General features: G+C 29.1%; 4 protein-coding genes across 7 annotated transcripts; 3 read left to right on the top strand and 1 right to left on the bottom strand.

The window, feature by feature from the left end:
* Positions 1–346: 346 nt before the first annotated feature.
* On the top strand, positions 347–3029 carry Ttc19 (tetratricopeptide repeat domain 19). Of its 2 annotated transcripts, XM_066744779.1 has the most exons (5): positions 347–708; positions 762–1861; positions 1992–2254; positions 2317–2621; positions 2690–3029. In XM_066744779.1, the coding sequence occupies exons 2-5, from the start codon at positions 1541–1543 to the stop codon at positions 2899–2901; spliced, it is 1101 nt and encodes a 366-aa protein (XP_066600876.1). In that variant the 5' UTR covers positions 347–708; positions 762–1540; the 3' UTR covers positions 2902–3029. The 2 variants fall into 2 exon arrangements, with proteins under 2 accessions (XP_066600876.1, XP_066600875.1); XM_066744778.1 differs by having other exon boundaries at positions 347–1861.
* A 49-nt stretch (positions 3030–3078) lies between these two features.
* Catsup (Catecholamines up) lies at positions 3079–5447 on the bottom strand. 2 transcript variants are annotated; one of them, XM_066744777.1, is made up of 4 exons: positions 5296–5447; positions 4208–5179; positions 4068–4146; positions 3079–3980 (listed from the first exon to the last, which is right to left on the bottom strand). In XM_066744777.1, the coding sequence occupies exons 2-4, from the start codon at positions 5175–5177 to the stop codon at positions 3890–3892; spliced, it is 1140 nt and encodes a 379-aa protein (XP_066600874.1). In that variant the 5' UTR covers positions 5178–5179; positions 5296–5447; the 3' UTR covers positions 3079–3889. The 2 variants fall into 2 exon arrangements, with proteins under 2 accessions (XP_066600874.1, XP_066600873.1); XM_066744776.1 differs by having other exon boundaries at positions 4068–4143; positions 4206–5179; positions 5296–5446.
* Positions 5448–6288: 841 nt separating this feature from the next.
* Positions 6289–9328, top strand: LOC136784240 (exodeoxyribonuclease-like). 2 transcript variants are annotated; one of them, XM_066744801.1, is made up of 8 exons: positions 6289–6568; positions 6632–6782; positions 7057–7368; positions 7451–7577; positions 7857–8000; positions 8084–8227; positions 8610–8790; positions 9114–9328. In XM_066744801.1, the coding sequence occupies exons 2-8, from the start codon at positions 6744–6746 to the stop codon at positions 9229–9231; spliced, it is 1065 nt and encodes a 354-aa protein (XP_066600898.1). In that variant the 5' UTR covers positions 6289–6568; positions 6632–6743; the 3' UTR covers positions 9232–9328. The 2 variants fall into 2 exon arrangements, with proteins under 2 accessions (XP_066600898.1, XP_066600897.1); XM_066744800.1 differs by having other exon boundaries at positions 6289–6572.
* A 486-nt stretch (positions 9329–9814) lies between these two features.
* Scox (Synthesis of cytochrome c oxidase) lies at positions 9815–11399 on the top strand. The gene is made up of 4 exons (XM_066744781.1): positions 9815–10107; positions 10182–10578; positions 10657–10862; positions 10936–11399. Exons 1-4 carry the CDS (start codon positions 10042–10044, stop codon positions 11119–11121), a joined length of 855 nt encoding a protein of 284 aa, XP_066600878.1. The 5' UTR covers positions 9815–10041; the 3' UTR covers positions 11122–11399.
* The last annotated feature ends 138 nt before the right edge of the window (positions 11400–11537 follow it).

Genomic DNA, 11537 nt, shown 5'->3' with positions numbered 1-11537 from the left:
TGCTATTATATAGTGTATGTACAAATATCCCTGTGTGCTAATTCTTTCTAATAACATCATAAATTAGTTTGCTTTCATGATGATAATTGAGAACTCGTTAAGCTTCTGAATACTCAAAATTCCTTTGAGCAATGATTATTAGTCATTTTCATCGTAAACGAAAAGAGAAAGCTTAGCTGAAACCACTTCTTCTCAATGGTTCCCTAAATTATACTTTCTGTCAACTACAACAGTTAATTTCTCTCATAACTTTAATTGCTACAATTTCTTTATTTTAGATTTTAGATCATTTCAATATGATATTGATATAAAATTAAACGTCACTTTTATTTAGTAAATTATAAAATATAAAAATAAAAAATCTTTTCTCTGTAAAACATATAATAATAGAAACAGCTTATCATATTATCTTTTATATTTAATGGTATTTATATATATATGTACATGTTGTGTGTAAAAAACGTGTGTATATCTGTGTGTAGCACACCAATAGAAAGCATCAGTTAATTTCTGTATATTGTATATAAGTATATATATATATAAGCCGCGCGATTACGTAATTTTTCATGACATTCTCAGTTAGAGGAATCCGTAAAACTAATTATTTTATAGCTTAATTGTAACCTCTATTATTTCTATTGCACACATCGTGAATTCATGATAGAATAGCCACCAGGCTCGGACAATGTTCAGTACAATTGAGGAATGGCAAGTATATGGTAACCGGTACCGCATGTAATTGTAATACAGTATTAACACAGGTTTTAGCTGAACCAGCAGATGGTGAAGTTATTGCGGTTATTGTAGATTTCAAATAACAGATACAGATAAACAGTTCTCACTTCTCATAGTCTTTTTATACCTGCTGCGCCGGCTCAAGAGTTGAAAATGGAGTAAGGGACCATAACATTACCATGAAATATCATGATATACTAGAGTTGTATTGTGTGATTAAACTGACTATTCATATGTAGTACATACATATTATATTACATATACGCGTGTCGCACAGTGCACACGTGGTTTAAACTGTAAACGCAAACACTACAAACTGCAAGCAGAGAATATTAGAAGTCAAAGAAACAGAAAAGTTAGCGCTTTCAGGCTAGCTTTGTTGAAGCGAGTTTTTACCGCAAGATTTACTACAAGACCAAATCAAATTACCAACCACTACAAGACGCAAGCATAATACTAAATATATGATTTACAAGTTACTGTTTGTTAAAGTCGATTAATGCTTTAAAAGAATACTAAACTAGAAAAAATATAAGAGAATCAGAACTTCGTAAAATTGGTTAATTGAACAAATTAAATAGCAGAGATAGAGTAATGTCACATGTGAAATGCCATTGATTGCTTCAAGAGTGTTTTGAATGTATTGAAAAAAACTTAGTTTTTTAAAAATTAATGTTAAATTTTAAATATTTATAATTTGAGTGATAAACAATTTTCAATTTAATAAACTTGAACGCTTGTTTTAAAAATTAATTAGGTTGTAAAAATATATTTTGGCTGAATTAAAAGCAGATTGCAAATTTATATGCATTTAGTACCAAATATGTATTCTGTAAAATATTTTTTAAATATTTCTAGACCAGTTTTTAGGCATACAAAATTAAATAAAAATATTTCAAATTATTACCGATCGAACTGTACATTTAAGCAGTGCAACTGGCCGACACTTTTACGAAAATCCGAATTTGATAATGGCAGGTATCAATCAAATAATAAACAGTACAACAAGTTTCTACTTGGCGGGATTCTATTTAGTATTTTCGAAATCTTTTATGACAAAAAAGAAGAAGATAATCCAACTTCAGAGCTAATAACCACAATTAAACGATCAATTCTTTTAATAAAGGTTAAGTATTGTTTTAATACTGTGCATTGTATCTAATAGGAAATGACTATTGTGTGTTGATATTTTATATTGTTACATTTCTTTCTATATTTTTCTACATTTATTTCTAATATCCAATTTTTTACTGTAGAAAAATAAATATATAGAAGCTGAGCAGATGTTACACGTAGCTTTACGCCAAGCACAAACTCTTCAAAACTATGATGGCATCACATATGTGTACGATGTTATGGCTAATTTAGCATTTGATAGAGAAGAATATAGCAAAGCTGAAAAATTGTTTGTATCAGTTATGCAAAGAATAATGGAAAAAGGAGCAAAACAGGATGATATGCGTTTGATACATATGAGCCTAAAATTGGCTAAATTATTTGAAAAGCAAGGGGATATTCAGTAAGTATTTAAATTTGGAGAGATTCAATAATGTCAATAAATATAATGCTTTTTATTTATAGAAAAGCAGAGCAAGGTTATCAATACTGTTTCCAACATTTAAATAGTAAAATAGTTTCTTTACCAGATGATGATGTAATAGCACTATTAGGTATGACTTCTGAGTGGTACGCAGGATTTTTGTTATCTCAATCAAAATATCAAGAAGCTTTGAAATATTATAATGAAGCTTACAATCTGTGCATTCAATTAAATGGTGAACAAGATATACAGACTATATATTTGTTAAATAATTTAGGAACCGTTTGTTATTTATTAAAAGATTATCCATTAGCTCAACAATATTTTATTAAAGCTGCAAAATTAGGTAACTAAATAAGAGATTATGCCTAATACTTTTTAGGTATTAAATTCATCATAAAATATCATTTGTAGGGCATACTATGAAAGATATTGAAGAGGAAGGTTTAATACATGTAAATCTTGGATATGTTAATATGAAACTGGGTCTGTTTGAGGATGCCTTTAAAGAATGTAAATATGGTTTGAGGCTGTCTGAACTGACTCATGAAGATGATGTAACTCAAAAAGCTAAAGACTGTTTAGAAGATTTGAAAAAGTTAACAGACAACTTAAATACTTCATAGATATTATATATGTATTTTGTAATATTTATTGGTTTTATTAAATAGTTATATTCTATTTTAAATGTACAAATTATTTATTTCAGCAATTTTAGTATTACTATAAAACAAGTCAAAACCTAAACATAAGTACAATCATTTAATAGATTTATTTAATTACAAAAACTTATGTAGATCAAATAAAGGAATATATGACAACTTTATTATTTAACATATAAACACATTAAAAAGACAAAATCTGTTCAGTCAATATTATTTTAGTAAAGCTACAAGTTAATATCAAAATTCATGTATATTGGATAACCAATTCCATGATAGATGCTTATTTTATGCAATCTAATATATATTTTGTTAAAGAAGAAATATATTTGTATAACTGAAAATTTTTTCAGTGTTAAAAGAATAGTCTTGCATAGTTTACTATTTAGATTAAAAAAATATGAATAATTGATTATATCTCTACACATTTTCTGTTGAATAAAAATTTGAATAAAATCGGAGAGAGAAATAGTTTTTTTCCTTTACACACACACACAAAATGCATATATACAGTACATAGTAAAAAAATTAGTTTATATCGTGCTACGATAAAATTTATCTTTTTTTCACATTCTGCCAGCAGATTAATTACAACAAATTAGTTTTAAATGCATAAGAGGTATTTGAAAAAATCTTTCTTATTAAATGTGTAGAAAAAACGATTTTTTTCTGTATTAATACATCCAGTTGCAAAAATATAGTATTCAAAGAAAAACAAAGAGAATGTATAACATTATTTTATAAATATATCATTAAATAAAAATGTATTAATTATTCATAAAAATATTTTATAAAAATGATGCTTAGTTTTCTTTTCCTTATGTATATGAAAAATTAAGTTTCGTTTTAATATGAATTTTTTTCTGCTTATTCATATTCTGCAATAAGTACCATCATGTAAACCCCTAACAAAAGAGCTATAATTTCTTTTATCGATTGCCATAATTTTGTATCAATCAATAATTCTGGAATCACTGATACAGTTGCAATATATATAAATCCACCAGCGGTAAATGGAAGTATCCATTTTGTTGCAAGATCCCCTACAAAATAATTTGTTACTCAATAATTACTTATTTTTAGAAAAATTTAAGGTAACCGTTAAAGATTACAAAAAGTACCATACATACCCATTCCACCTGCCAGTAGTGAAACATATGTTCCAGCTAAAGCTCCTATGGCTGTTATTAATTGTAACAGCATAGCCTTAAAAGAAATGTTTATATAAATAAAAGAAATATTACAAAACAATATGATTAAATATCTACCTTTTTTTTACTGTAACCACTCTGAATTAAAATAGCAAAATCTCCTATTTCATGAGGTACCTCATGTAGCAATATTGTAAATGTTGTAATAAATCCTACACTATTTCCAGCTAAATAACTAGCACCTATAGCCAATCCATCTGTGAAGTTATGTAGAAAGTCTGCTACTAAATTTAAATATGCTGCAATTTTAATTTCAGTAGTGGTTTCTTTATTATCATCTTGAATAACTGATTTATCATCTTTTAATTCAGATTTTGTCTTTTTCTTTTCTTCGGATTTTTTAGAAGTTGACACTTTTTTAGTTGCTTTATGGGAATGAGAGTGAACGTGATCACCTTTAATCAAGCGCACTATTTTTTCAACAACCAGAAACATGATTATACCAAGTAAAACACATATACCAACTGACATGTCATGCCCATGTCCTTTATGCCCATTTTCATGATCATGTTCATGGCCATGTGAATGAGCATGGGAATGCTCTTCAGAGTGATGTGAATGAGGCACTAATGCATGAGGGATTAAATGCAGAAAGGCATCACCAAGTAAACCTCCAGAAGCAAAACTTAAAAGAACCTTTAACAATGGTTCACGCTCTTTCGTATTATCCAAGGGAACAAAAAATAATATAAAAAACGGAGCAGCAGATATCATAAAAGTAGATCCCATAGCTCTTATAAAAATAGAGCTAAGTTCTTCTTCTGAAAGTAGAAACTTTGGTGGAATTTCTTGATGATAATGAGCGTGACCATGTCCATGATGGTGATCATGGTTGTGACCATGGTGATTTTCATGATTCTGATAATCTAAGTCTTCATTTGCTTCCCTAGAGTATTTGAAACTTGGAGATTCTTCATTCCCATGAGCATTACAAAGAGTGAAGTAATTGAAAAATAATATTATTATAAATGTTCCAATAACAATCCTTGAAAGCCATTTCGTTTTTGCACTTCCTTGAGATGAATTCATTTCTGCAACAATATTAATTTAAGAACTATTTTAACCTATTAGTAAAACTATTATATATAGGTTACTGTATAAAATTTGAAACGTGTCAAATTTATCATTAAATGCAGTGTTTACTTACCTGCTTAAATTTTGTCCTTAAAGGTTAGAACTGGTTAGAACGTTAAATCTACTATACTACACACACACTACACACACAGTATGTGTACATAGTACTCTCGATTCTCGACTCTTGTTCTTGTATGTCAGTTGTCACTTATGAATCTTTTCTGCAAAATCTGTCCAGAATTTTTTGTCATCGTCACATTCGTCGCCGAGAGTGCTGACCCAGTGCTGACTAGTGCTGACTGGTGCTGACTGCCGAGTGCTGACCCCCGTCCTCCCCCATTCCTATACTTAGGCCCGGTCTTATAGGTCTCAATTAAATTAATTATGCTATATTATATTTAACATAAAATATATCATACGAAATACTCTACATATATTCCGCGTGACATTTATTACAGCATAATTAAATTAATTGAGACATGTATGTAAGACCGGTCCTCAACGGTATAGTAACGGTACTATTGTATACATAAGCCACATAAAGGCCCGGTTCCACAAGCCTTGTTTAAACTGGATTAAGTTAATTTTGCTATATTTTATGTCACATAGAATATAGCATAATTAACTTAATCCAGTTTAAACAAGTCTTGTGGAATCGGGCCTTAAGGGTGAGATTACTGAGATTCACCAAGCCCGGCTTGGGGCTAGCCGGGCTAAACTCATAGGGCCGGTTTCTCCACCTGTTGGTAAAATTTATCTGCTTGGTAAAATTTACAAACTGTAGTAAATTCTATTCAATTTCAAGCTTTACCAAACGGATAAATTTATCCAGACGTTTGCCAATAGGTGGAACAACCAGCCCATATATTATATATGTACATGTAACGGAAACTATACTACTTTAGCCCGAAAGTATTCCATATTAAGCCTACGGCACACTATGCTGGATTTCGTGCTAGAATGCTTGCTAGATTTCTGAGGACCAATGAGATTATTATATTTAATTCACAACTGAATCATCATTGGTCTTCGCAATTCTAGCAAGCATTCTAGCACGAAATCCAGCATAGGCCCGATTCCACAAGACTTGTTTAAACTGGATTAAGTTAATTATGCTATATTCTATGTGACATAAAATATAGCAAAATTAATTAATCCAGTTTAAACAAGGCTTGTGGAACCGGGCCATAGTGTGCCGTAGGCTTGAGCCCGGCTAGCCCTCAAGCCGGACTTGGTAAACCTCACCCTAATTGCCATTATTGCCAATAGTCAATGACCTTCAATCCGCTGTTTTTAAACGATGAAATAATCGACAAAGAGATTTGGAATTACAGTATTACTGTATCGTAGGTAGATGAATATACAATTGCGGTTTTATTTTTCATAACTTATTTATTACTGGTTTGTAGATACTAAACTGCAAGGACATTCTTATTGATAAATTGTTCATTATTGCATCGGTTAATGTAATAAAGAGAAAGATTTATTCGGCTCTGATATTGCTATTGATCCACAGCCGGCATGCCGCCAAAACAAGATTCTAAATTGAAAACTCCAAAGGTTAGTAGTGTTGGTTGCCATTTCATTAAGCATTTCGTTCCTTCCCTTTTTTCTCATACTTTTTCATAATTTAAAAAACTAACTAAAGTACATAATGCTTTCATTTTATTAAGTTAAATGTCAGTCTGCTATTTCAATATTTTATTTATAAAAAAATTTGCTGCAATATTGATTGACATTGTCATTGAGTTTACATTCATTGGGGAAGATTTGTATAAAATGTATAATAAATGTGTAGAATTAAATATTTGAAATAAGTAAATTTTATTACAAGGTAAAGATTGGAAGTACCAATGAAAATGAGGATGTTGTTAAAACGCCTCGTACCAGGAAACCTACTAAAAAAGCTAAACGTGAGCAAAATGATAATGAGGAGCCTACTCCAAAAAGAGCTAAAACTGAAAAAAAGCAACAAGCCAAAACAGAACTAAAAGAAAAAATATCAGAACCAAAGCAATTAATAAATAAAATTGATACAGACTTGAATGCTATAGATTTGAACTGTGAAAAGCTAAATGAAAAAGGAAAAAAGTATAATTTCAAAATTTGTTCCTGGAATGTCTCTGGCATTAGAGCAGTAATAAAGGTATGCATATATTTTCTTTTATACTCCTTTTCTTGTATTTTTAATATATAAAGTAGGTATTATAAAGTATATTTTATTTTAGAAAAAAGGAATTGATTATATCGAAAAAGAAGATGCAGATATTATTGTTTTGCAAGAGACAAAATGTGACAAAGATAAATTACCAGCTGAAGTACAGCTTAAAGGATATCATCAATATTTCGTTGATAGTAAGAATAAATAAATATATATAAAGCAAGATACTTCTGATGCTCCAAAGCTAGAATACAAAAATCCATTAATCTGCATAAATCTAAGAAATATCCAATTTTTATGCAAGGCCTTTTTAAACGCAATTAGAAGGGCCTTCAAAGAAATTCTATATATAAACATCAACATCTTTTATGCTTAGCAAAATAACGTTTTTAAAACTATATCTCTATGCTTTGGGACATGCCTCATATGTTTTATTTAGATACTTGGTTTTAACAGTCTTTAATTTAATATAGGTAAAAGATCAGGGTATTGTGGCGTTGGCTTATATACAAAAGTGAAGCCAATAAATGTGAAATATGGCTTAGGAAATTCAGAAATAAATGATGAGGGTAGAATGATTACAGCTGAATATGAAAATTTTTTTTTAATTAATGTTTGTAAGTTATTGTTATCTATATAATTGTGTAGTATATAATGCATTTTATATATTGTAATTGGATTGATTAATTTATTTTTAAAGATGTTCCAAATGCTGGAAATAAATTGGTAACACTACCTAAACGATTAAAATGGAATGAAGAATTTAAATCATATGTTATGGAGCTAGATGAGAAAAAACCTGTAATTATATGTGGAGATATGAATGTTGCTCATCAAGAAATTGGTATTTTTCTTAGTAGATTATCAAGTTTGAATGTTATATATTAGGGCGTGAGACTAATTTGTATCTTCTCCAAGACTGTACATGGGAAGGGAGTTTCTAATAAGAAAATTTTCAAAGGAAATGTGACTTAGCTCTTGATTAAAAAGGAATTATAGATTTAAAACGCCTCAAAACAAAATATTTTGTTGGTTAAAGAAAAGTTTTACTGGCGCATACCTCAAAAATTTTTATGTTTAATAACACTTAAATTCAAGGTTAAACATAAAAATTTTAAAAGATTTAATTTTTACAATTTCCTTCTCTTACTTACGGTTTTCGAGTCGGCACGAATTATCTGCATACCTTATAACCAGGTATTTAAATTCTCTATTATTGTTGACAGATTTATCTAATCCCAAAGCAAATACTAAAAATGCTGGATTTACAAAAGAGGAAAGAGAGGGCATGACAGAACTTTTAAAAGCAGGATTTGTAGATACTTTCAGAGCACTATATCCTGATTTAACTGGAGCATACACTTTTTGGTCCTATTTTGCCAATGCTAGAAATAAAAATATTGGATGGTAAATATATATATATAAATAAGTTCAGAATGAAAGATTATTTTGTGTTAATTGATTTATCAACTTTTTTGCATCTTAGAGTGAAACATACAATAATTTGAAGTTAATTATTTCTTGAGCATAATATTATCTTCTCTTTAATACTTATTCATAAATTAATAAGATAAGAAAAACAAGATGAATGGCAATAGTAGTTTCAACAGAGTAATGATGCAAAAGGGTTTATTTGTAGTGTTAATAGAAATTATGAAAAAGCTGAAGATTAAAAATGAAAATTGTTTCATTTTATAATCTATTTAACTAATTGAATCTTGATTTTGCAGGAGATTGGATTATTTCTTAGTTTCAGAAAGAATTAAAAACAATGTGTGTGACAATGTTATAAGAAGTAAAGTGTATGGCAGTGATCATTGTCCTGTGGTTCTCTACATTAATATTTAATTTTAAATAAACTCTCTGTTTGTGGTATTTATTACTTTGCTATTTAAAATAGTTTTAAAATTGTTTATAAGTAATAAAATGCATTTTCTGTATGAAATTGAGCAATTCAAATTATACATAAATTCGATATATTTTACTACAAAAAAAAACAGATATACATTTAAACCTTAATTCCTTAAAAATAAGCTTGATTTTTAATTTTTCGAAAGATGCCTAGAATTTTATTTTACGAACATTTTAATTGTTAGTACCATATTAAATTGAGCTATGAAAAATTGGAGGGAGTAGAAAGAAAAACGCTGCCTCCGTGGTTCTGCGCTTTCCCCATAATCATTTTGTATGTAAAAAGCAGCTGTCTTTTGGCAAACATTACCTGGAAAGTGTACACCGTGTACACAATATTTATTTTTTCTGATATAGTTTAATGTATAACGAGGTCCTCCCTCACTGGTCCTCACACTCACACTCCTCACTACCCTTATTGCTGTAACGCTTGTAACGTTACAGAGTGAAGTTTGCAAAAGTATAATAGATTCATTTCACTTATCCGCATCGACAGTCACATGTGTGTTGTTACAAACATACATACACTACTACATATTACACTACTTATAATAACAGCGGATAAGGATATAAGTGCACTACACCACAGGCTACATGTGTGCGGTGAGCGCGATTGCTTGTGAGTTGCAGTGAGTTGTGAGTTGTGAGTGGTTGTGAGTTGTGATTACGGAATTGGATACCGGCGAAGAAATATTTACGTTATAAGAATATAATAAACGTTTATGTTCAATTGCTAATTTTGTAACAATGTTTAGAGTTTTAAGGTATTCAGTAAATAACCGTCATGCTTGTAATTTTGTTTTACAATATGATGTAAGTTTCAAGGTTAGATATCCAGCATATACTTTTTGTTAATTATGTTTATTATTCTAATTAATATTTTTCAGGCTAGGTACTTATCAACCACTAGCTTCAATTCTATAAAGAAAACATTCTTTTTATATGAAAAAGAGAAGCCTATTAATTTGCCAAAACAAAAAACTTCTATAAAAAGTCCTATAACATGGAGAAACTTAATAATTACAGCTATTGGTAGCAGTATGTTTTTGTTTTATTTAGCATATCTTAAGAATGAAAAAGATAAACAAATAATAGCTGAACAAAAGCGACATATGGGTAAAGCTGCAATTGGTGGAACATTTGAGCTAGTTGATCAAAATCAAAAAACTGTCAAATCTACAGACCTTCTAGGAAACTGGGTATTGTTGTATTTTGGTTTTACACATTGCCCAGACATTTGTCCTGACGAATTAGAAAAAATGACGGTAGTTGTTGATAGGCTAGGTATCTTTATTTTACATATTAAATATTTAAAATAACTAAGTAAAATGAGTATACTGTAAAATAATTCTCTTTTTTTAGAGAAAGAACATAATATAAAAGCAACTCCAGTATTTATATCTGTTGATCCTGAAAGAGATACTCCTGCAATAATTGGAAAATATGTGAAAGAATTTTCAAATAAAATTATAGGATTGACAGGAACAGATGAGCAAATTAATAAGGTGTGTAAGGCTTACAGAGTGTATCGTAGTAATGGACCAAAGGATCAGGATGAAGATTATATTGTAAGTCTAAATAGTTGTTAGTAATACAATTTTATTCCGATCAACTGTCAATTAAGTATATCCTATATTTTAGGTTGACCATACTGTTATAATATATTTAATCGATCCAGAAGGCTTATTTGTTGATTACTTTGGATTAACACATAATGCTGATAAAATTATCAATACCCTTCTTCTACATGAGGTAAAGACAAAACATCTGAAGCAAAAATCTTGGCTACCGTCATTATTAACTAAATCAGAGCCCCAACCTGTTTAATTATTATCATTGATATAGAAGCCAATTTAAATACACAAGAGCTTAATAATTAATATTAAAACGATTCTTTTTGATTTTTGTACATACTATAGCTAATATCTTCTCAATTAAAGTAGTTGTGTACATTTTATGAACATAAAAGTAATTTATGTTTATCCTTATATGAGTAATAATCTACACAAGTTTTAATACATATTTACATTCAGTGATGCTTTAAATAATAATACATAAATTGCTATTGAGGTATGATTTATAACTTTTGTAAAATTTATTCATTCTTTTGTTTAAATACTTATCTTTATGTTGTATACATATATATGATACGTGGCTACAAGTTATACGATTATTTTTATTTAAATACTTGATAACATAGTAAATAAAAAACTATTTTGTATTCATAACAATTAAATATTTAA

This window comes from Prorops nasuta, unplaced genomic scaffold (genome assembly GCF_024137725.1).
Source record: "Prorops nasuta isolate Cenicafe-Biocafe unplaced genomic scaffold, Cenicafe_Pnas_1.2 PNAS00050, whole genome shotgun sequence".
Taxonomy (NCBI): domain Eukaryota; kingdom Metazoa; phylum Arthropoda; class Insecta; order Hymenoptera; family Bethylidae; genus Prorops; species Prorops nasuta.
Note: the sequence above shows the minus strand (reverse complement) of the source record. Positions and strands in the feature narration are given on the sequence as shown.